Below are 23,966 nucleotides of genomic sequence, written 5' to 3' on the forward strand. Positions count from 1 at the left end.
CCCTTTTGCTGGCTATGCAATATTTATGATTTGTCTTCTGCATTGTTATAGTCCGAGGTAATGATACTGCCTATAATTAGGATTGCCTGACGCTTTCCATTATAGGATCCTGCTTTTTAGTTGCTTATAACTTTGCCGAACTTTAACTCTTTGGGATGAAACTCTTCCAGGCCAGGTGTCCGCCTCCAGCAGAATTGTTCTCTTTGAAAATTTCAACAAAAAAGGCCCAGCTGTTTCAGAGAATGGGATGAGGGGGAAAAATGTTTTGCCCACTTTAAAAAAAAAAAAAAAAAAAAACACACACACACCACCAAATAAACCACTAAAAACTGAAAGTTTGGGGTTTGGTGTTTTTTGTTTGGTTTTTTTTTTTGAAGTTTTAGTACCTCTTCAGGTTTTCAAACAAAAGCTTGAAATTTGGCAGGGAAATGCTTTTTTGCTGTTAGTGAAAAAACGCCCATACCTGGCCAAGTTATAAGCCCCTGAAAAATCTTAAGTTTGCAATGCTCAGTAGAAACTCATTAGAGTTTAGCAACTAAATTTGCTGAAGGTTCTGTCTGTACTGAGCATGCTGCAGCCTAGGGCTGGAGGGGCTGAGCAGGACTTTCCCTGCAACTGCTTCTCCAAGTGGCACTAGACCTGAAAGCAAAGAGATTACTTAGACCCCAGGAAAGAATCTCCCTGCTGATCTCTTGTGGAAGAGGAAGCAACCTCAGTCCAGTGCTGAGGCAACAAGAACTGGCTTGCAGGGAAGGAATGAGGTATGTTGTATAGGGAGTAGACCGAGACAAGTTGCTGCAGAGGACAGACTGGAAGGACCTGAGGCAGAATGGCCTGTGACTATCTGAACATTCCCCTCCAGAGCCAAGAGTGTCAGTATTCCTGTGCTGTTGGCAAATAGCTATGACACCTGCTGACAATGTGTATACCTCATTTCCCCTCAAATGGCTGGCACACACAGTGATGACCGACTATTCCTGTCAGTTACTCCATTAGCTGAAGTGTATTAGTAGAATTAATGATTTTATAAAGTACTTTCTAGAAGAAGTGTTAAAGTTCTTATCATAGAAGTGGTAATTGATACCAGCAACACAAGTCTGGCAGATGTTCCTGCATAACCAGCTTTAAGGTAGTATTTTCCTTTTCTCCCTTTTCAGGGGGCTGGGGATGTGTGCAAAGACTGTGTTCAGCTAGTCACTGATGTTCAGGAAGCTGTGAGGACCAACTCATCCTTTGTGAATTCCTTAATTGCTCATGCCAAGCAGGAGTGTGACCGCTTGGGACCTGCCGCAGCTGACCTGGTAACAAAATAATCTTGTTGGTTGATTAAGGAAATTCTCCATAGTGGAGACATGAAATGGCCTCTGTAAATGTCAGTTTTCAGTGGGATTTATATTTGGTAGAAACAAGGTAGATAATGTTAGGTGCAGCTTTTGGATTTAATTTGCTGGCCCAGCTCTTACAAACCATAAGCTTTCTGATCCAAAAAAGCTTTACTTCCTTTCCTCCCAAAATTAAATCCTCACTAAGGTAAGCATCTTAATGTTTTGAAAAGCCTGGAGGACTGTGGCAAGTAATCTCTGCGCTAATAGCAATTACCAGGTGAGGTAATGCTGCAATAGTAAATATATTTTTCTTTCATTTAAATAACCAAATGGGGTGATGGGGAACACGTGATGTACACAAGTCAAGAAATTTTGTTTGACTATGTCCAAAAGTGCCACATTGTGTGCTTACAGTTTCTTGAAAGACAACTGCTTACTTAACGTGTGGCAAAATAGGCTGGGGGCAAATTAATTTTTGTGGGAAACATTGCTTTGGATTTTTCCAAAATGTATGTAATCTCACCCTAATGTGGCATTACAGTTGCATGTATGGGTAAAGTGGTTTTGTTTACTAGCCTGTATTTCTCTCCCACAGTGCAAGGACTACATCTCCCAGTATTCAGACTTGGCTATTCAAATGATGATGCACATGGTAAGAGCATATGACCTCAAACCTCCTCTTGGTATAACTTCTGTTTTGTGTAGCTTCCTCTTACATTATTCTGGAGAATGTTAATACCCTAAGCCTGCTAAAGGTCATCAGGACTCCTCCAGATTCATTTTGAAGTGCATAAACCTCATAGCTGATGTCTTGAGATCCTTAATCAAGTCATATTCGTATACTTGGTGACTAAAGTCTGAATTCATTCTTTAGCTGTTTCCCCTATGTATCTGTCTAAGCCATTCTCCGGATACACAGACATCTTTGTTCTTGCAGACCTCAGAGTGCATGTAATAAGTGGCTTTTAAATCTTCCATTGTGTATACTCTTTTCTTCTCTATGCCAAAAATGCTTCTTACAGATACCAGAGCTGGTCCTTCCCAGGGGCCTGACTTGATAACAAAACCTGGTGGTTGGAATGGATGTGGCACATCTACACAGTAGTAAGCATTGTGAGAAGAGTGGGGCTTCAGATAGCTGAAGTTCTAATGCATCTGAGATTGGGGTGTATGCAGTGGAGAAGAAATTTGTTGTTCCATTGATATGGGTATTGTGTACAAAAACACATTTTTGTTTGCAACAGCTTACATAGATAGCACTTTACAAAGAGTGGTAAGCCTTATTATCTCTGTTTTAAAAATAGAGGAACCGAGATACTGGGATGTGTCCAAAGTGATACGTTCACTGGCAAAGTAGATCTCTAAATGGAGCCCATGACTGACTTGAACACTTGGTCTAAGCAATAGACATGCTATCTCGCTTTAAAAAACCTTACTTAAATTGTGTTCAGCGTGTCTCAACAGTATACATTGTGGGCCTCTTATTTTGGAGTTTGTCAGTTAGAAGTGACTTTCAGGAGTTAAGGGCACACACATTCTATGCAAGAAAGAAAATTAAAATGCTCATTCCAATTAGAGTTGGCTTCAAATTTTCAATTCAAAATTGGAACATGAATGCATTTAACATTCTGGTTTGCCCAGAGCAGTGTTTACATTTTGTCTGGATGTAGTCTTTCCCAGGGTGCTTTATAAATGTGATAGCTTGAAAAAGTCTAATGTGCTACAAGCTATTCTGGAGTGAGCAATTAACTACATGAAGGGTCGTCCTTGCACCGCCTACCTCATGCATAGAGGTAGGGGCACTAGCAAGATTTTGTAAACCATATACGCTGCTCAACTGCTTTAATCAAACTGTTATGTCTTTCATTTCTTTTTTTTTTCTCTGTCTCCAATCTCTATCAACAGCAGGACCAGGTATGTGAGAAACTTGCCTATGGTGTTGCCTTGCTTTTCAGCTATAGGGCTGTAGTTCACCTCTTGCTAATTAGTTGTATATGTGGTGTGACTGCAGTCAGCTTTGACAGATACAAGGGATGTTTGGGGGTGGAGTGAAAAAGAGAAGGGGGAGAGATCGCCAATGAATGGGTCATGGTTCCTGCTTCTGATATCGGCTCTCCATTAAGATTCCAACCTAATGGTGGAACCACCAGTGGAGTGGATTGCTTTTCCTGGGGTAGAGGTGAAGATGCAGGAAAATCTTGATGCTGCCTCTAATCAGTTTCTGGTTTCACTCTTGAGTCTTTGAGCTCTAAGATGAAGTCAGCGCTGTGACTGGTTTTCTTCTACGATAACCTTTATAGGTCAGAGCAGTAGTTGAAGAGAGCCACAGTATGTGCATTGGGAAGAAGATACGGGGGGCCTTCATATTTCCACTCCAGTGCCTTAGTTTCCTATTTAGAAAAGTCCTGGGGGAGACCTTGTGTCTGTCATGTTTCAACGAGAACATGTTGCATGTATGTGGTGATGCTGTAGCATTAATACCTTGAAACGCTGCTTATAGTGCATGAACCAGGGAACTCGACTAAAAGCAGTGCTGGGCTGACCTGAATCTGTGTAATCTGAAGTGGTGCTCTCTGTCTGAGGTATTGCTTCTACCTGTGCATGGAGGTCGTGTGGGCGAGGGGCACGATAAATAAAACTGTATGGCATTGAAGCAGTAAACCTCCCTTGTCTGAAGTTGTTTGACTTGTTAGAGGATAGAGATGGCAAAACACTTTATCTCCCTTTCTATGACTACTTGATAGTCAGACTGCCCGTGTAGTGGGGAGAAGAGGGGCAGTCTGTGAGTGTGACCACATCTGCTTTTTCTGCTAGCCTATAGTGCTGACGAGAGTTTGCCAAAAACCTATTTGGAAACACAACCCTCTCACTTAGTATCCTATGCTGTTGTAAGTACTCTGTTTTCACTGTGTTGGCATGAGGCATCCTATTTGAACAATTGTTCCCTGTTTCACATGTCTGGCCTTAGTCTTTTTTTAATAGTTAGTAGTACCACCAGTTTCAAAGGACTTCTAGTGACATCTGTGGGTGTCAAACAGGAAATTAGCTTATAAAAACCTCCCGTTCTAAAGGGGGAAAATATTTTGGGCATGTTTCTAAACGCTTTTATGGCATCATAAAGTGCACTTACGGCTATGAGTGTTCGAGTGCTGCAGGTTGTAGGGTCCTGGGTTCTACTAAAGTTCAGATAGCACTTCCTCCGACCCTTCTCTAGTCCTCTCTTAACCATACACCGAATGGAGCAAACAGTAGTAAACCTAACTTGGGAGAAGAGTGGAGCAGGAAGTGTCTTAGTTCAGAGAATAAACTAGTCTTTAAGAATTTCAGCCCAGATCATTATGGACATCGGCCTAAGAGGCCCCTCCATCCTTCTTCCCCTCTCATCTCAATGCTCCCTCCCCCAACCCTTCACAAACTCTTCTTTCTGGATTCCAGGTATGTGGGAAATGCCCATGAAGGGTGTGGGTGGGAGAGAATGCAGTCCCTTTTACACAGTAAGCTCTCCAGTTCTGGTGTATATTAGTTCATGGTCTGTGGTGGGTAGAACTACAGAGACAATAGCTCCAGTCTTGCTGACTTGTTCTCCACCAGTGGTGGTCTGAGCACAAAGATCACAGAATCAGCTAAACTATGTTCATTCACTTGGTTACTGTCATGTAGGCGCAAGTTCTTAAGCAGGCAGCATCACTTTGAAATTTAATCAGTGTAAAGAAAAAATGTTGTCCTTTATTGCTTTGTGAAGAATCAACACACATGGGATGTTGGTAAGAGTGTAAAATGCACAAAATAAACAGAAGAAATTCCCCCCCTCTAATCTTTGGTGTAGGAATATTAAGTGTCCACTATAATACCTAATTAACGTTTAGGTAGGGGAGTTGTTGGTGTACCCATTTGAATATCTTTGCTGCCCTGTGCTGCAGCCAGATTGGAGCAGATTGCTGTAATCCATTCACCATCATAGGGATTGCTGAGCTGGAATAGTTGCACTGTTGCAAAGAGCTGTAGCAGAATGCCTCTTGTACCACAGGGAGGGGCTCAATACCAGAACCTACATTTGCAGAGCCATGTTTGCCAATGATCAAGAGCTTTTGCTTCTATTTGGTTTGCTCCTTCCTCTTTATGATTTGATTAGTAACTTGGGTTTTAGAGTATAAATCTTGCAGATACTCAAAGCCTTATGTACAAATAACTGGTTTCTGCCTCACTTTTTTTGTTTTTTGCATTTCTTGATAAATTAGAGAAGCATGGGCTACGTTCCCTGCTACTGTAGGGATAGTATGTTACAACTGCATAAAAGTGATCTTGTTGGAAGCATCTCTTCATGCCAACACTTTATTTACAGAATTAATCACATAACACGGCATCTAGTGAAAGTAACAGATACTTTTTACAGAAAATAGTTGATTTTCCTGGATGTCAATCAATATTGAACTTCCCAGCATTTCTTGGATCTTGCACAAACTCTAGAGTCCAGATAAAATATGTACTTCACTCAAACCTTCATAAGATTAATGGGAAAATAACAGAATATCCTCTCTACTGTGGTCACATTGGCAACTGAAGATGATGCATGTCTTCTTAAGGGGTTGGTCATTTGAAAATGCCTAAGAACGAGCCCTAAATCCCCAGTAGTTTCAGATTAAAAATTACTAAGCCTGATCAGTTTGTCCTGACTAAAACAGTAATGGCCAAAACTTTTGTTTCCTTCCACAGTACTTGAATTTTGAGAACAATCTTCTTGCACTTTTAAAGCTCCTTTTGTTGTATTACTGCTTTTTCAATTCTGGCCTATCTTTTTTCCCCCTTTTATGGAGTCTGAGGTTAAATAGAATCTGTGTGGAATCTCTTAAATTCTCTCTTTAGCTGATGTGTCTATCTCTCTCCCAGCAACCAAAGGATATCTGTGTCTTGGTTGGATTCTGTCCTTCCCTGAAATCTGTGCCCCTCCTGACTCTGGTGCCAGCAAAAGTGATGCATGAAGTGAAGATGGAGTCTGTGGAGGAGGTAAGATATGGCTTTCAACACCACCTGCTGCTTTTTTTGTAAAAGGACCAAGGCTACTTGAGCTAGATGATGAAATAAAGCTATATAGATGAATGCAGACTTTCAGATTTCCATTTCAGTGCACAGAATAACGCGTCTCCTAGCATATTAAAAACTATTGACCATCACTGGTTAGTGTCTTTAGTTTAAGAAACTGCTTCCTTCTGGAGAGTTGCATTTTGGGGCAGGCACAAAACAAAGCTATGAGGAACCATTTTAATCTTCAGTCAAGTATGAATTGTAGTCCAGTACTAGACTATGGCCAGGACGTCTTTCAGTTGCTCATAGCTCAAATTTTGAACAACCTTTTTTCAAGCATTATTAGAGGCACTAGGCCTTACTGAGGGCTAAATCTTTGATAAAATTGAAGTTTAGCCTATGTTTGGTGTTGGATGCTTTTGATGTTTTTACCTTTTTAAAAAGACCGTATTCATACATGTAACTCAATCAGCTCAGTTTATGTTTATTTTTTTCAAACTTTCTGAAAATCAGTTCCCCATCACCTTTTGTCTGAGGTGAAGGATGAGAAACTTTAGCCCAAAAGAGAAGTCTTTTCAGATAGTTACAATGCACTGGAAATAGGCAGTTTAAGAAGAATGTCTTTCACAGTAGACTCTCTGGTACAGGAAACTGGAGGATGCTTGTAGCTCAAATTGATTTGGTCCTGAAGATCCTAGTGAGCTTTGTAGCTTTTTAAAAATCAATGCAGATAATAGAATCCAAGTAATTGGAATGGGGAAAAATCGCCTCCATCAATGGTTCGCAAACTGTGGGTCAGGACCCCAAAGTGGGTCAGGACCGCATTTTAATGGGGTTGCCTGGACTGGCTTAGACTGCCTGAAGCCCCAGCCCCAGGCTGAAGCCTGAGGTCCTCAGCCCTGGTTGGCAGGGCTCAGGTTATAGCCCTCCTGCCCATGCCTGCGTCGTCACCCCCCCCCCCCCACACACACACACACTGGAGCAGTGGGGCTCTGGCTTTGCCTCCCTCCCTGAAGGGCAGCAGGGCTTGGATCGGCTCAGGCTTTTCTCCCCCCCGGTAATGTAGTAGTAATTTTGTTGTCAGAAAGGGGGTTCACAGTGCAACTAAGTTTGAGAACCCCTGCACTAGATAGACGTATATTCCCCTGCCTTTGCAAGCTTGTCCACTTCACAAACTTTTCATCCAGTGTTAAACTGGGCAAGAAGTGACCTTTCCAAGAGCCATTCCTTTCTTTTGAAGACCTTTTTGGGACTTACAAATAGACTTTTTACATTTCAGTTCACCCATGGCTCTTTGTCCATACTAGCTCCATCATATGCAACTCACTTTCCAGCAATTTACAGTGATAATTAGTATTAACTTCCATTTGTAGTGATTTACTTTGTCAGCTCATGAGTCAACAGTACGCCCTTGTTGCCAAGAAGGATAACAGCATTTTGGGCTGTATAAGTAGGGGCATTGCCAGCAGATTGAGGGACGTGATCCTTCCTCTCTATTCAACACTGGTGAGGCCTCATCTGGAGTACTGTGTCCAGTTTTGGGCCCCACGCTACAAGAAGGATGTGGAAAAATTGGAAAGCCTCCAGGGGAGGGCAGCAAAAACAGTTAGGGGCTGAAACACATGACTTGTGAGGAGAGGCTGAGGGAACTGGGATTGTTTAGTCTGCGGAAGAGAATGAGGGGGGATTTGATAGCCGCTTTCAGCTACCTGAAAGGGGGGTTCCAAAGAGGATGGATCTAGACCAGGGGTAGGCAACCTATGGCGCACATGCCAAAGGCAGCACACGAGCTGACTTTCAGTGGCACTCACACTGCCTGGGTCCTTGCCATCAGTCCAGGGGGCTCTGCATTTTAACTTTAAATGAAGCTTGTTTAGTTTACATACAATAGCTTAGTTATATATTAGACTTCTAGAAAGAGACCTTCTAAAAAATGTTACAATGTATTACTGGCACACGAAACCTTAAATTAGAGTGAATAAATGAAAACTCAGCACACCACTTCTGAAAGGTTGCTGACCCCGATCTAGACTGTTCTCAGTAGCAGATGACAGAACAAGGAGCAATGGTCTCAAGTTGCAGTGGGGGAGGTTTAGGTTGGATATTAGGAAAAACTTTCACTAGGAGGGTGGTGAAGCACTGGAATATGTTACCTAGGGAGGTGGTGGAATCTTCTTCCTTTGAGGTTTTTAAGGTCAGGCTTGACAAAGCCCTGGCTGGGATGATTTAGTTGGGGATTGGTCCTGCTTTGAGCAGGGCGTTGGACTAGATGACCTCCCGAGGTCCCTTCCAACCCTGATATTCTATGATTCTAAGTCTAATGTGGGAAGCAAGCTGTCATGCTGCATCTGAACAAATTTCGTATTTGGTGGGTGGTGATAGTCTTTTCTGGATCCATTTAACTTTAAAATATTGATACCATAATCATCTTTTATAAATATTGCCTTAACTCAGATGCAGAGAAACCTGGTGCAAGCGGAAACCATCTCTGTCTGCGATATATGTGAGACAATAGTGAAAGAGGTGACCAACCTGCTGGAGAACAACAGGACAGAGGTGTGGTTTTGGCCCAAAGGACAACTCTTGTACTGTGACGTTTTGAAATAGAACTTGCTGGAACGATGCAGCTCCTTGCTTGGAGCATGTACCACTGCTGTGTTAGGGGTGGAGGGAGAGTTGATATGTGGTAACTTTGTATTGCCCTGATAGTACTCTCTGGGTTCCTCGTGCTCCTGGAACAGTGAGATCTGTCTCTCTCCTAAGTGGGATCAAGGGCATAAATGGGTACTAATGGGATTGATTCCATGCATTCTTCCTTCTCCCCATGTCTCCCACTCCCTCATTCCAGGAGGAAATAGTGTATGAAATGGAGAAGATCTGCTCTGTGTTCCCTCAAAGTATCAAAGACCAGTGTAAGGACTTTGTGGAAACCTATGGCAAAGCTGTCATTGATATGTTGTTGGAGGCAACTAGTCCCGAAACTGTATGCATCATGCTGAAATGCTGCACAAGCCGCAAGCCTTCTCATGAAGGTAAGCACTGGGTAACCAGTATTGAGTATAAAACACACACTTGTTTAATGTGTGATCGGATTCCCCTGTAGGGACTATTTACCTGGACTTTAATTGTTAGCCTCTTGGCTAGGACCAGCTGCAAGATAGAGGTTTTCAACATAATCACGCTAACAAAAAATGCTAATTGTCAGTCTCTCTATTTTTGATCAGTGAGAATTGCTCCGGAGCCGTTACAGGCTGGTGGCTTCTGTGACGCATGCAAGATGGTTGTAGATTACTTAGAGAAGCACCTGGAGACGAATGCTACAGGAGCTGAAATTGAGGCTGTACTTGAAAAAGTCTGTCACTTCCTACCAAAATCTATCCAGGAGGAGGTAAAGTACCTCATGCGAGGAGGGTAAATAGACATAAGTGGTGGTTTAGCCATTATGAGGCTAGAAGATCTGAGGGCTAAAATCTATACCCTGTCACCTATCAGAGTGCTTTTTCTCTACCCTGATCCTTTACCCTTCAATAGATTATCCTTTCTGAAACCTAGCTGGGACCAAATACTTGTGCCCTGAGCCTGGATATTAACATCCAAGTCGTCTTAGTGACTTCTTCTGTGCTTGAGATGCCTCCATCTGTGGCAGGTGATATTTGAAGTATTATGGAAGGGCTCATGGGCTGCTGACTACTTTTGAAACTAGCCACAGAACAACTGAGACTCGTGAGTGAGTGTGTGTGGTTCTAAATTGCCCCAAATTGGCAGCCTGATCCTTGTTGGGATTTCTCTAATGCTTGGTTCAAAGGATATAAGCTTCCTTTTTGTTCATAGTAAACTGCATGAGTGAGGAGGAAACTTGATCTCTGGCAGATCAGATGGCAGCACCTTCCTCTGCATGTGTGGCAGCCTGCCTTACAATCAGAAAGAGCAGTACAAATTGGATAAATATATAAAACCAACTTGCCTAGCAAAACAGTAGAAAGAAGTCACACATTGAGTAGTATGAAAATACTGTCCATTGTCATGCTAAAGCAATTATTGATCAGTCAATTGCAGTAAGTATAATGGTCACAGTGGAGGAATTTGTCCCTTTTTCTGGACAGTAAAGGAGCTGGGCGGTTGTCTGCTGTCCCATCCTGAACTGAGCGCAGTTTAAAAAGCCACCTTTTATATTGAGGCACAAGTTGCTGGATTGTTTCTCTGTTAGGTTTCTTGGAAACTTGTAATGACTAGTTTGTGATGCCCCATGTCTGAGGTGGAGGGGTTGGAACAGATCACATGTTAGACTGCTGCAGCCCTTTGGTACAGTTTAGGGGATTAACAAAGTTGTCTTGCTAACTCACAAGCCAGTATACTACAAAGGCAATGTGGTGGTACACAGCTGAAGATATTCTGGTAAACCTTGATTGGGTGGCTGAAGAGTGGTAATGGGCTATAAAAACAAGGAGTCCGATGGCACCTTAAAGACTAACAGATTTATTTGGCCATAAGCTTTTGTGGGTAAAAAAAACCCCCACTTGCAATGCATAGATCCTGTATTGGATTTGGACTGGTAACCCAACTAAAAGCAGTTATAAGTTGGAGTCACTGGACAGCCTGTAAAGTGAGCTGGTAATCAGCCCATGTCACAATTGGCAATCTTGTTGGAATTCCTCAGCAGAAATCCTAGACTTAATGGTCATGGAGACTGACAGTCTTCTCGCCTTTAAAGATAATATCTCCAGTAGAGGGCTGAGGGGTATTGGTGCAGTGGAGTTTGCCCTGCTGCTGCCTGTGTTCAACCTGTTGAGTTTCCATTTCAGATACTGGCATAATCTCATCAATTTCACTAAACTTCGCTTTTAAAAATGTTGAGTGGACTTCTTTCCTCTCCATAGTGCTGTGATTGTCCTTATAATACTTGTATGTACTCTGTCTCCTCCACTCCTCTCAGTTCTTTCATGCTTGTGATTGTATTCTAAGCTACTGCTCTTGAGTTTTGGCTTCAGTGGCAGGTCTGATTTGGTGCTCCTTCGAAATAACAGACAGATATCTAATGGCAAACACTATGGATGGTAAAACTTATTGCCTCAGTGAATGCTGTTTGGAGGAGGGGAAGGAGTGTCTTGTAAATTTTTTCAATAAATCCCTTCACATATCACAATCTAAGATGACAAATGTTAGTGTAAAAAAAAAAAAAGAGAGGTTGGGGGTGGGGAAAGATTTTAAATTAAACCAAAAATAAAGGCCTGTTAATATAACACAAGGACTGTGTTAAAATCACAATTAATAAACAAAAATCAAGTAGAAATTAACACTAACATTGGTGTGTCAAATGAGGCCTGATTGGTAGGTAGAATGCCAAAAGGATGGGCTAATCTGCACATCACTCCACATTTGGGTCCTAAAGAAAAAGATTTTGGGAGGAAAATTTGGCTAAAGGTGCAAGCGTCACCATCCTGGTTGCCTCCGCCACTGTCTCCTGGACCCCCAGCATTTGTTGCTCCAATCCCAAGAGGTGTCCTGCCCAGACCAGGTCAAAGTGAGGGACCAGATCACGTTGCTGCCTCCACCAACTGTGGCTGACTCATGAATTCCACCTGGGATGTGACACTTTTGGCTTTGTCTCAGCTACGCTGTTTTTTATCGACAGGTCAGCTTTCGTTGGCAAAACAGTGGAGGTGTACATGCTGAAATGCTGATGTAACTCCCCTGTTATGCCAACGTCCTAAAACGACCTCAATGATAGGCATAGGGCTTCTGTCTGTATAGTTAGGGCAATGCAGTGCCTGTGTAGACACAGTGTTCCCTACATTGGCTGTTGGCGGCTGTTCTTGTCAGTTCCACTGCTCACTGTGAAATTGACAAGAAAGCGGGGCAAGTCCAGCAGCCCTCTGTTCCCAATGGGGAGCCCCAGGGTTGCTGGATCCCGCCCCTAGAGGGGGATGTTGGTTGTCTTGTCAACTTTGTGGCTCTGGAGGAGCAGCCAAGCTCCTGGTAAGGAGCTGCCAGCAGAGCTGAGACCAGGCTCCCACACTGCCCCTCTTGGGTCAGTTGAAGTGCTCCTGGTGAGGATACACACCACTGACCCATGGAGGGTAGAGTGCACATCAGCTACTGCAGTAATTAATGCAGTGGCTGTAAATAGGTCAACTTATCTTTGTAATGTAAATGTAACCTTTTGTGTCTTTCCATTGTCCCCATGTATCCTTTTCCTTCCCTGCCTTGTTTCTTCTGTTTCCTATCTCTCTCCTTTTTCCTTCTGTCTAATAAGTCTGGCTTTAGGCCTCTAAACAAAAAAGATAATGCAATGCCCCAAACAGCCTGATGCTGGTATGGTTTGTCAGGTCTCAGGGTGACTGATAAGACTGCTGTACGTGTGTCTTTCAGCAGTGAGGCTGAAGGTTAACATCAGAGATACAAGCTGCATTTTCTTTGTTCTTTTCTCTCCCCTTTTGGCTTCATCTTAAAGGGAGTGGATTGGACTTTAGTCAAGATGGGTTGGAGCTGTTGCTAATTTCTTCCCCTTTCCTCAAAAGGATAGTTATTGCCATCTTGTTCGACTATCGTTTAGAGTACTAAGTGGAGACTTCCTTCTGTAAACTCTCTTCAGCTGAAGGGAAAGGGAGCAACCAGCAATGTTAAATAAAAGCCTTACTTAATACTTTGCATTTCAAATGGTTTAACCATTTTTCCTTCTTTTCTGTAACTCAAGTTATTTACCATGGTACTAAACAGGCTAAAGCAAGGGTTCTCAAACTGGGGGTTGAGGTTCTTACATTGCTGGGGGGGGGGGGTGTGAGCTGTCAGCCTCCACCCCAAACCCTGCTTTGCCCCAGCAGTTATAATGGTATTCTATATAAAAAGTGCTTTTAATTGATAAGGGGTGGTCCTACTTAGAGGCTTGCTATGTGAAAGGGGTCACCAGTACAAAAGTTTGAGAACCATTGGGCTAAAGTCTCTATATCAAACCCCAAATCTTGTTTAACACAACTGAAGGTTACAGTGACAGGGTCTTAACACCTTTGGCCCACATATTCCATCTAAACTAATACAAAATGTCTCAATCACCTGTGTCTTGTTACAGTGTGTTCAGTTTGTGGACCAATATGAGCCGATGCTTCTGACAATCTTGACAGAGATAATGGACCCAAATTTTGTATGCACTGTAAGTAATGCATGCAGCAAACAAAATTTCTGTGTGGAATAAGCTCTTCAAGGCAGGGACTGGGCTGGAGCTTCGTGTGTATGTACACAGTGCCGAGCGTGCACAGGCTCTGCTCTAATACACATAATAAGGATACAATCAGCAGAGTACATTGGGCCTTGCAAGACTAGTCGTCTGGTCTTTGGCAAGGCTGAAGAAGAGCAGGGGGTTTACAGTATCTCTTTCCTTTGCATAAGTGAAATGATCAGATCTGTATTTCCAAAATCTTAAGTACAAGAATTTTGCCTTTAGTGACTGACTCAGACTCTCTCTCATGTGAGGTCTCCTGCTTCTGGTAGGATCTTGTATATTAAGTCAAGAGACCAGAAAAGAGCATAGAAGCTGAAATTGTCTAATGTCTGAGACCTGGTGTCCTCTCAAGGGGTGTCTCAGAAGTCCGTTCATTCAGCTACAGACTGAATTGTCTGTCAGTAGCAGTCTGGCACTGCAGGTGTGGAAGCTCCTAGCACTGCCTCTGCTTTGGCTACATCTTTCAACCCTTGTTGGCAACAGTCAGAGCTGTACAGGAGGGACTGAACCATGAGGGAGGAAGTGAGATCACTGAATGTAAATGGATGGATGGAAGGAAGGAGATCACTGAATGTAAATCACTCACCTTTCTCTCCCCTCTTTCACTGCTCAGAAACTAGGAGTCTGTGTGTCGACTAAACAGCATCTCTTAGGGTCAGAAGAATGTGTGTGGGGCCCAGGCTACTGGTGTAAGAACATGGAGACTGCAGCTCAGTGCAATGTAAGTCATTAGGGATTTCCTCTTCAATAACCACTCTGAGGTGGTGCTGCAAAACTAATGCTCAAAGTTGAAGAGAAATACAACAGCTTTTGTTAGAACTCCTACAAATACTACGTGCTGGCTTCTGTAACGTCCTTCAAATCTTAAATTCCAGTTTCGGAAAGCAAACAAGTGGGTCCCATTAGACAAGGGTGTCCTGGGATTAATTATAGGCTCTTTCTTACCTGTTGTTGACTTACAGCAGGAATGTTTCCATCACCTTAATTTCCCACCCCCAACCCTTCATATGGTACAAAACAAGCCTTGTATTTAGCCATGTATTCTTTTAGCCAAGGAGGATTTAACATGGCTCCTTAATGGATGGATTCAACTGGCAATAAAAACAGGCGGGAGGTATTGCAGTTAATTGGTGGGGGGTGTTTCCTCTGGCAGGGTGCAATCTCTAGGCCCTGATGAGAAAATGACAATTTCAGCTGCTGATTCAGACGCTTCTGATGTTTGAGTTCCTGTCCTCTCATCTTTCCTTGTGAAGCCCCTCACAATGAATTGATTCAGTAAAAAGCCATCTATGCCCACGGAGTCCTGGGTGTTGTGAAGAGGCCACAAGCTGTTCATGCAAGTGCACGTTGGTGGTGGTTTCACTTAAAGCTAGCAAGCTGTCTTTTGCCCTTCTACTACTATTCCTTTCTCTCTCTCCTAGGCTGTCGAGCACTGCAAACGTCACGTGTGGAACTAGAAGAAATCTTTAATTTTGAAAATGTGCAGGGTGTTCGTGTGTTTTTTAAATTGTGGGGTACGGTTGGCGGGAGAGCTGAATCTCCCTGCTCCCCTTGCCTTCTTAACTTCCCAATCCTGAAGTTCCTTTGTTGTCATTCTTTTATAGTAGTGCTGCAGAAGGTTCTGATCTGTAACATTGACATAACAGGCTATTTCTGATCATACAGTTTAGTTGATTTTACGCTAAAAATATGCATTATACTGTGGATTTTGACCAATAGGGTGGAGTATTACAGTCCTGGAAGGAGTGGCATACAGTGAAAGTGAAATGAAGACACAACCTTCTTGTGTCAATTCTAAAAAGGATCAGGATCGTGTCTAAACTCAATGTTTTTTGTAGTCACTGGTTGGGAAGACCTCCATATGCTCTCGCGTGCTCTGCATAAACATCTGGCAAGAATATTAAATTGTACAGTAATTGTAAAGAGTTAAATTTTTTCCTTGTGTAGTCTGCAGATGGAACAGTGTTAAGGTAAATAAGTCCACAAATCCCTTGGGCTGGAATTTTCAAAGCTTTATAGTTATGTAAAGAATATGCGCCTAAAATATTTAGAGGGGTGTGTGTGTAAGGTCTGTGTGTGGGATGGGGCAGCTTTTGTGTTGAGCTCATGGCCAAGGTTTAAAGATGTGATCCAGTGTAAATAGATCGTTGATTTCAGTAGACTTGGGGCCTGATCCAAACAAGTTGTGGGTGTGGGATGGGTCACATAAAAGGCTTTATGAAGTGAAAAGTTAGAAATCTCAGAGCATGCCTGGGCAGTGGGTTCTCCTTGGACCTGGCCAGTGCTAAAGAGACTACCTGTGGGGAATTTCAAATATATCTTATGATCTGTTGGGGGAGGGTTAATGTGAGACAACAAAAGCAAAGCTGTGTGCTATAAAAGTGAGCTCTAGCTAAAAATGTGTGAGGGAAGAAAAAGAGGAGGGATTGAGGTTAGGTCTCCACACACAAATGCCCTGTGGATGAGCAGTGCTCATGTTTGCTTCCTTGGATCCATGATGTGGGCCTTGGTGACCTAAGAAGCTCTCCTCATCTGCTGGGCAACCAGAGGTGCCTGCTCACCTCCATGAAGTCTGGAAATGGTAATGATCTGGGGCATTGTGGTGCCATCACTACCAAGAGGAGGACTTGCTGCCCTACTCAGGAGCACATACGTGTCTGCCTCCTTTGTATCGCCTCCAAGCTGCCTGATGGTGAGGTGCTGGCCCCTGTGTGGGTGGAAAATCCAGACTGCAGGAGCTTGGAGCATCCTGGCCAGTTCCTCTGGACCTCATTCTAGAGGATCCAGTCCAGAGGTGTCCCACGCCACAGGCAATAGGCAAACATTTTAAGGCACAGGTCATCCCACTCCCATTGAAAGACCCTAAACTAGTTTGCTGCTGCTGCTTTTCACCAGCCTCATAGCACCCATATCGAGGTACAAAATGGTCCCAGTAAGCTAAATCAGTGGATCTAGCACATTTTGGTCAAGGGAGTGTATGAAAGAGGGCAGTGATTAATCTAAAGGGTGGGAACAGAGTGGCGCAAGGTGTCTTATTTCAGAAGGGCACTGATCTTGTTTTGAGGTTCACCCAGACAGCTGGTGTTAAGATGGTATGTTCTTCAGTGATCCAGGCTCCCTCCTTTGCCCAGAGCTGCCACCCACTTTCATCCACCCCTCAATCTGTCAGCATCACCAGTGCTCCAGGAGAAACCCTGCAGGACACCCGTTAATATACAGAAGTGCTCTGCCTGTGGAAGGCACACTGAAAATAATAGCTGCTTGTACTAGAGATCTGTTTCTGGCAGCTGTGGTAGCCTGCAAAGGGGGGGTGTGGCGGGCACAGAAATCTTGTGTTGATGCTGAGCCTATGCAGCAGACCACATCCCTGTCTAGATTCATGCAACACCAAGCCTGGATAATCTCATAGTACCATATTAGAGCAGTGGTTCTTTGCGCACCAAAGAAATGGGGTCCTTTCTATAGCCTGAGCATTAGACTAATGGAAAAGACATTTCAAGAATGTCAGGGTACATTAAACCCTAGCAAAATGTGGTAATACATTCCTTTATTTGTAACCTTTCATGAGCATTTTTTCGTATTCATTTCTTCAGAGCACATAAACCCAATGGCATACGCTCCCTTAGCACACAGTGAGGAACAAATAGGCACAGAACACCTCAGCCTTCTGTCTTTCTAGAGACTAGAAAACTGTCAAACCATTGGCAAAATCCCACTTACATGGACATCGACTGGCTCCCCAAACTGGCTTTGTACCACACAACTAATTACCAGATTTGAGTGCATAGTTCCGAATAGAATTTTTTTAAAAAAAGGAGGAAAAAAGAAAGCACCTAAAATAAACGTTAAAAATCTCTGGAGAAGAGAATATGTACGGCTGAGCACATAACTCTCAAAGTAGGCATAGCTAGAACTTTGAAAATTCCAGTTTCCGCTTATTCAGAGAGCTGCCCGTGATAGTCTGCTTGTCTATCTGGGCACTCTTTTGGGGTGGGAGTGTGGAGTGGAGGGCAGTTCGAGCAGCACACTTCAGGAACAAGCAAACTAATGCTTTTGAGTTAACTTAAAACCACTCAGTTGCAGCTTTACTTTCTCTAGCTGTACATCCTAGTTGACTGAGATCAGTGATTTTATGTATTTTTTGTTTGTATACAACTCTGGAAGTTCTTATTAAAAAAAAAAAAAGTTGTACAAATACTAAGCATTTGCAGTTTTTCTCCATGATTGCAGGTTTGTGCAGTGGCTTCTGTCTCATCAGGGGGGTTCCCTACCCAGAACTGGGGGAGAGATGTTTTCAGGAAATAGTGAGCTCTCCTTTAACAGTAATATCTCTGCCCTAGAATTATAGGATGTGTGATACTGCAACCTTAAATCTTTTAAACTACATGGCATCCTTTTTATTGTGACGGGGATAACATGTTAGTTTTCTATAGGTGACAAGGTTTTAATTGTCTTGCTTTTTTTGGGAAGCAAATGATTAACATAGTCGCATTTGGTGCAAGGTGAATTGGGAGCTGTTCTGTGCAGTGTTTCAATACTGGTGTTAAGAACTTTTACTTTTTCTTTCTCCTGTAGAACAATAGCATTGTGTTACTCTAGACTGGAGGAGAAAAACATGCAGTTGCTTTCTGTAGAACATTGTCTTGATTTTGCACTAAAGCTTCTGTAATTAACAATAAAGACTTCCTGAAAACCTAACATCTTTGTGCTTTTTTGCTTTCCTAGTACATAGTAGTTCCTGAAATCTTTTACTGGCTTTGGTCTGTTGATGATCCAAACATTGTGCATGTTCTTCTGCTGGAAGTTCCCAGGAGGGCCTGAATTTAGAGATCAGATCTTCACATATGCCCCTAAGGGTGAGATGTCTTGCTAGAGCTCCCTTAGCATGTACTCCCCTTCATGCAATAGCTTCTCACAAAACTGTTGGAACATAGAACAGCATTGACTTTTTGATGGGGTTTCCATCCTTGTCAGAAGAAGGATACATATTGACCTATTTGAGTGATCTCATGGTTTAGAGATCAAAGTTTTCTTGTGACCTTATGTGGAACACAAGGCCTGTGGAATGGGAATTTATGCACTGTGAGTGGAGGAATTCAGTGTGGCTGGACTTTGTTTCAAGTGATTACCTAATACCTTAGACCTTAAAGCCACTGAGGCTGGTTCTTTGGTAACTAAGCATCGTATACTTAGACAACAAAGGATTGAGAGCCATGCAAATTCCACATCTTCCCTGCTGGAGTACCATGTGGCAATACAAAGAGAGGTCACATGGCCATGGTAGCTTAACTATTCCAAGCATATCTACCATGCCAGTGAGCAATCAGACCTGGGGGCATGATGCTTCCTGTTGTGACCTCTGTAGCTGTGCTCTGCATCACATCTCCCAGTAATAGAAGTATTTTCTAAGAGGGAGACCTGGCACAGTAACTGATGCGCACCAGTACAATTGCCAGCTATCCAGTCACTGTCTTAATTCAGCTTAAGAGAGACATAGGGCACTGAGGTAGGGAGAGGAAGGACAGAAACTGAGCCCAAATCTTGGGTGGGAGGTATTCAAAACTCGTACCTGAATTGAAAGTGTTTATGGTATAAATCAGGGGTCAGCAGTGTTTCAGAAGTGGTGTGCCAAGTCTTCATTTATTCACTCTAATTTAACGTTTCACATGCCAGTAATACATTTTAACATTTTTAGAAGGTCTCTCTCTACAAGTCTATATTTAGTAACTTTCCTATTGTATGTAAAGTAAACAAGGTTTTTAAATGGTTTAAGAAGCTGCATTTTAAAATTAAAATGCAGATCTTATCAGTTTAGTGCAGTGGTTCTTAACCTGGGGTGCATGCGCCCCCGGGGGGGTCTGAGATGCCCTTTCTGGGGGTGTGAGACATGCAAGTTCTTTTTTTTAAGAAGGTAAATCATCAAAAATGCAAATTGAGCATGGGCACATAGGTTTGATGAAACCAAAAAACCCCCACAAGTACAACGACTTTAACGATTACTGTAATATACAAAGCTTTAAGCTAATTGTAGGTTCTCTCACCCCTTATCAAAAATTACACTATTTTGAGAACTCCAGATAGTCAGTGGGCAGAGCGGGGTTGGGTGTAGTGTATAAAATTGCTCCCCATAGGAATGTGCTGCTGCCAGTCCTGATGCCCTGAGTGGCATGGTCAGGGGACAGGGAGCAGGGGTGATTGGATAGGCGTGGGAGTCCCAGGGGGCGGGTTGGGGGTGTGGATAGGGGTTGGGGCAGTTAAGACAGGGAGCAGGGGGGCTTGGATAGGGGAGGTGGGGTTCTGGGGCAGCAGATAGGGGTGGGGGGATCCCAGGAGGGGGAAGTCTGGAGACAAGGAGCAGCGGGGGTTGGATGAGTGGAGGGTTCTGAGAGGGGGCAGGTAGGGGGTGGTCAGGGGATGAGGTGGGGGGTGTGTGTGGGGGGGGCAGGGGGTTGAATGGGTCAGGGGTTATGAGCAGGGGGTAGGAAGTGGACCAGCTGTTTGGGGAGGCACAGCCTTCCCTACCCTGGTGTAGTGTGTTAAATTTCTCCCTGTAGACATGTGCTACTTAGTGCTGCCAGTCCTGGTGCTCTGCAAGTAGCTCATTCCTACGGGGGGGGGGATTTAATACACTACACCGGCAGACAGAGCCCCAGACTGGCGGCAGGCTGAGCAGCTCAGCCTGCTGCTGGTCTGGGGTTCTGTCCACCGGCTCCTGCCAGCCGGGGTCCCAGCCACCAGTCCCGTTCAACCGGCTGCTAGCCTGGGGTTCTGTTCATTCAGGCTAGTAGCAGGTTGAGCGGGGGCGGCGGCCGGCCCCCCGGCTGGCAGCAGTGTGCCAGTAAAAATCAGCAACACACATGCTGCAGGTTGCCAACCCGCTGGTATAAATCATGTTCTTGATCTCAAACTTTGAACCTATTCTCCAGGGACAAAAGTAGTGAGGAGTCCATATATGCTCCAGGATTCCAGGCACTGCAGTCGGCTGGCAGGAGTCCACTGTGTGACGTGGGCCAGTCAGCTCTTCCACACTGAGCAGGAGAAGCCTGTAGATTAGCAGGCTCAACCATTATTGCCAACACAGGTCCCCTCTCTGGGCTGGTGCACATTGTGTCACAGGACCCCAAAGCAACATTAAGGTGGTGCAATGCCATTGCTGTGGAGTGGGGGAGTCTGCTGGAGTTACAAGGCAATATCCATCTACAAGCTTGACTTGCATTTCAAATGACTTCCCTCTCTGTTCTCCACCCTTGCTGTCTCTTACCTGGATGTGTCCTGGTCAGAGGGATGCTCTTAGTCTCAAACATTTGAACTGGGTTTTCATAGGTGGAGGGGAGGGGGGAGGGGAAATGTCTTTAGTCATCTGGGAAGTAGCAAGTCAGCTGCCTCTAAGCATAACATTTCACCACCAAGAATCTGCTTGCTCTATACCCAACAACAAAAATAGTATGGAAAGTGACATATCAATATGAGGGGAGGCTTGTGTGCTGCTGTGTTCAGTATGAAATAGCCAGTTGGTTTTAGCCACCACTCCTCCACACCCCCTTGCAGGAACCAAGACAGGAGTAGGACCGTCTCCTTCCACCTGCTGTGGAACAGGCCATTGTGCTGAGCAGCATCAGGTTGTTCTTCAGGTCTCCTGGGGACGTGCTCAGTGCTTGCTCCTTCCTCAGCATAATTTTGGTAATTATTACAATGATGTACATGGCAATGGGTGTGGCGATGATCTTGTGGGTGTCAGCTCACTCCTCGCTGCCTGTCTCGGAGTTGCTCAGTGTTGGAGAGGCACAGCAGAGGGTAAAGCCCTGGAGAAGAGTTAGCTCTGATTCCAGCCACTGAAGGATTCTTAACCAAGAAACAGCATGGACCACATGTGGAAGGGCTGGGTGCTGCTAATCGCTCTCTACTTGGCTTCCTACCAAGGTAAGGTCAGGCTGGTTTTTCCTCTCCTTAAAAGAAAGCACCAAAACAACCTCCCCTCTTTTTGTATCTGCTGTTGTCAGCTCTTAGAAAAAGAGTGTTTGTGTCCCCCCGTCCCCCCCGCCAATAATGTGCTGAGATATTGAGGATGTGCAGTATTCTATAGCTTTTATTTGTGGGTTAACCCTTGCCCAGCTAGGAAGTGAGCACAGCACATTTGCCCTGCATTCTAGGGGAAGGATGTACTTGATTTGTTCCCATGCAGCAGAGCAGGGACAATTGCATCTGAGTTCATAGCAGACTTTCCCTGCAGTCTAGAGAGATGCTCGATTTGTACCTCATTCCTGAAGAGGTGGTGTGTACATAGTGTTTAGATGTCACTTCTGATAGATTCTGTGAGTGGGTAGAACACCATTCAGAGCTGCCTGTGCCTTGATCCATGAACGGTCTGCTCCCTAGTTTTTATTTAAAAAAACAAACAAAAGATGCTGAATGATCAGCTCTGAAGCTTTTCTGATCAGGTTCTGAATACTTGCATATAAGCTAATGCTGGTCATGGCGCCAAACTTCAGCGGGTCTTTGGGTGAGTTCTTGTTAGGGTTACTATCTCATGTAGCATCTCCAGAACTTCACTAGCTATAAAGAAATCTCACAACTGCAGCTTTGGATATTTGCTAGTCAAGTCATGCACTGAAAATTAAAGCTGTGACTTACCAGTAAATAGATTTGGACTATGAGAACCCCAAGTCCAGCATACCCCTTGTAATACTAGAAAACTGATTGATTGTGAGATGTTCAGATCAGATAAGTGTGATCCCTGTTGCAGCATTAGGGAGAGGCAAAGAAACACCAAATTCCCCAAGGGAAAATCACATGCAGTCCCAAAGCTGGCAATCGGTTTTACTCTGTGTAGGTAGAAATACTTGTTTAAAATGGAGATGAAAATCCTTTCCCAGCCCACCTCCAACTACCTTGTTTCTGCCTGTCAGTTTGCCTGGTATCTGGGGTGTGCTGTTTGGGCGTGGTGATCTGCCAAAACACTGACCTTTAGAGCAGGACAAGTGCCAAGAGCACCTCCCCCTGGTTTGAGGAACCAGGACTAAAAATATCCAAAGCAGAGTGAGAAGCAGCTCGCTGGGAAATTCAGGAAAGTTTGTCAGCAGCTAGCATGTCAGCACCTGCAAAGCCAACAGCCAGAGCTAGAGTGCTTTTCAACCTCCTGTGCTAGTCTGGCCAGTGAGGTGATGCAAGGCGGCAGGATGTGTAACGCACAACTATGCAGGATATGCCGAATCAGGAAGTGAGTTAAGCTAAACCAAATTAAGTCCATTCTAATTCTGAATGAGAGGATCTACACAGGTGTTTAATTCAGTTTAACTAATCCACTTTAAAATCACTCATTTTAGTTAGTTTTTGATTTTTTTGGTTGTCCATGTGTAGATGAGTTCCATAAGTTCACACAGGAAGATATTGCACAATAGCTATTGCACTTTGAATTTACACCCTATCTTACTCAAGAATTGTGTGTGTGGACAAGACTTAGTTGGCACCTTTACAAACTCATAGGTAGACTAAGTTATCTGCATGTGCAGCTCTTTCTGAGTGCCGACATAAAGAAGACTGGGGAGCTAGGCACTTGGTGCAGTGCAAATGCCAGACATGGAATTAAGGAAAGGGGGAGGTGTTTGATTCCCCTGGAACTCCTTGTGGATTTATCTGTGCTCTTGAGATCCCACCTCCGTATACTGGGTAAATGCCAGACTATGAGATAGTGGTAGGTCAAACAAGGTATTGGGTATACCTTATGTTTGGGACCTGGTGTCTCTGTTAAATCCTAAGCATCAGGTCCGTAACCCAAAGAAATCTGAGCTCACAGGTTTATTCAGTACTGTAGGGATTGGCACTTATCTGCCATTTAAGGTAAGATAGATAAAACCTTGAGTTCTCTGTAGTTTGAGGTCTGATAGCCTGATCAGCTGCGTCCTCCCACCTAGCTCTTGTAGCAGGGAGTCAGGCTTATTCCTGTTAAGTGAGAGAACCTAAACCTCCCATCTTTGCCCCCAACATCACCCCCATATGGGGCTATTTTGGGATCATTTTTACAACATGTAGCTGGGATAATGGGAAGCATGGCTCAAGGTGCACGGATTGATTTGGGATGGGTGTCTGTGGAGGGAGTTTATACAGAGCTATCTGTGGGGTGTGATCTGATTATCCATAGGCATAGATTCTAAGGCCAGAGGGAACCACTGTGATCATCTAGTCTGACCTCCTGTGTGACACAGCCCATAGGACTCTTCCCCCGCATTGGCTGGGGGAGAGGGACAGAGATACCATCACTAGTTGCTGGGCAGAGTCAGCCACGGAGGCAGCATCACTTTTTTCCACAATGAATATAAATGAGTCAAAATACCGAACACAACTATCTGATGCCCGCCTCGCTGCAATCCTGAAGGTTTCAACTGCTCAGTCACTGAGGCCAAACA

The 23,966-nt window shown here is 44.0% G+C and overlaps 2 protein-coding genes across 5 annotated transcripts in view; both read left to right on the forward strand.

The window, feature by feature from the left end:
* PSAP (prosaposin) overlaps positions 1-18,261 on the forward strand; it is a 41,164-nt gene extending 22,903 nt beyond the window's left edge. For 2 of the 4 annotated variants that reach the window (XM_073353541.2, XM_073353540.2), the window contains exons 6-14: positions 1,158-1,301; positions 1,921-1,977; positions 6,213-6,329; positions 8,802-8,903; positions 9,196-9,379; positions 9,572-9,735; positions 13,414-13,494; positions 14,177-14,284; positions 14,985-18,261. In XM_073353541.2, the coding sequence (XP_073209642.1) occupies positions 1,158-1,301; positions 1,921-1,977; positions 6,213-6,329; positions 8,802-8,903; positions 9,196-9,379; positions 9,572-9,735; positions 13,414-13,494; positions 14,177-14,284; positions 14,985-15,020 (993 nt within the window). In that variant the 3' untranslated portion in view covers positions 15,021-18,261. The remainder of the gene's footprint in view (positions 1-1,157; positions 1,302-1,920; positions 1,978-6,212; positions 6,330-8,801; positions 8,904-9,195; positions 9,380-9,571; positions 9,736-13,413; positions 13,495-14,176; positions 14,285-14,984) is intronic. The other 2 variants (XM_073353542.2, XM_073353543.2) reach the window with 2 other exon arrangements.
* A 2,638-nt stretch (positions 18,262-20,899) lies between these two features.
* The window catches only part of LOC140914824 (prosaposin), a 46,893-nt gene continuing 43,826 nt past the window's right edge, over positions 20,900-23,966 (forward strand). The window contains exon 1 of the mRNA XM_073353539.1: positions 20,900-21,483. Coding sequence (XP_073209640.1) covers positions 21,423-21,483 — 61 coding nt within the window. The 5' untranslated portion in view covers positions 20,900-21,422. The remainder of the gene's footprint in view (positions 21,484-23,966) is intronic.

This window comes from Lepidochelys kempii, chromosome 7 (genome assembly GCF_965140285.1).
Source record: "Lepidochelys kempii isolate rLepKem1 chromosome 7, rLepKem1.hap1, whole genome shotgun sequence".
Classification (NCBI taxonomy): domain Eukaryota; kingdom Metazoa; phylum Chordata; order Testudines; family Cheloniidae; genus Lepidochelys; species Lepidochelys kempii.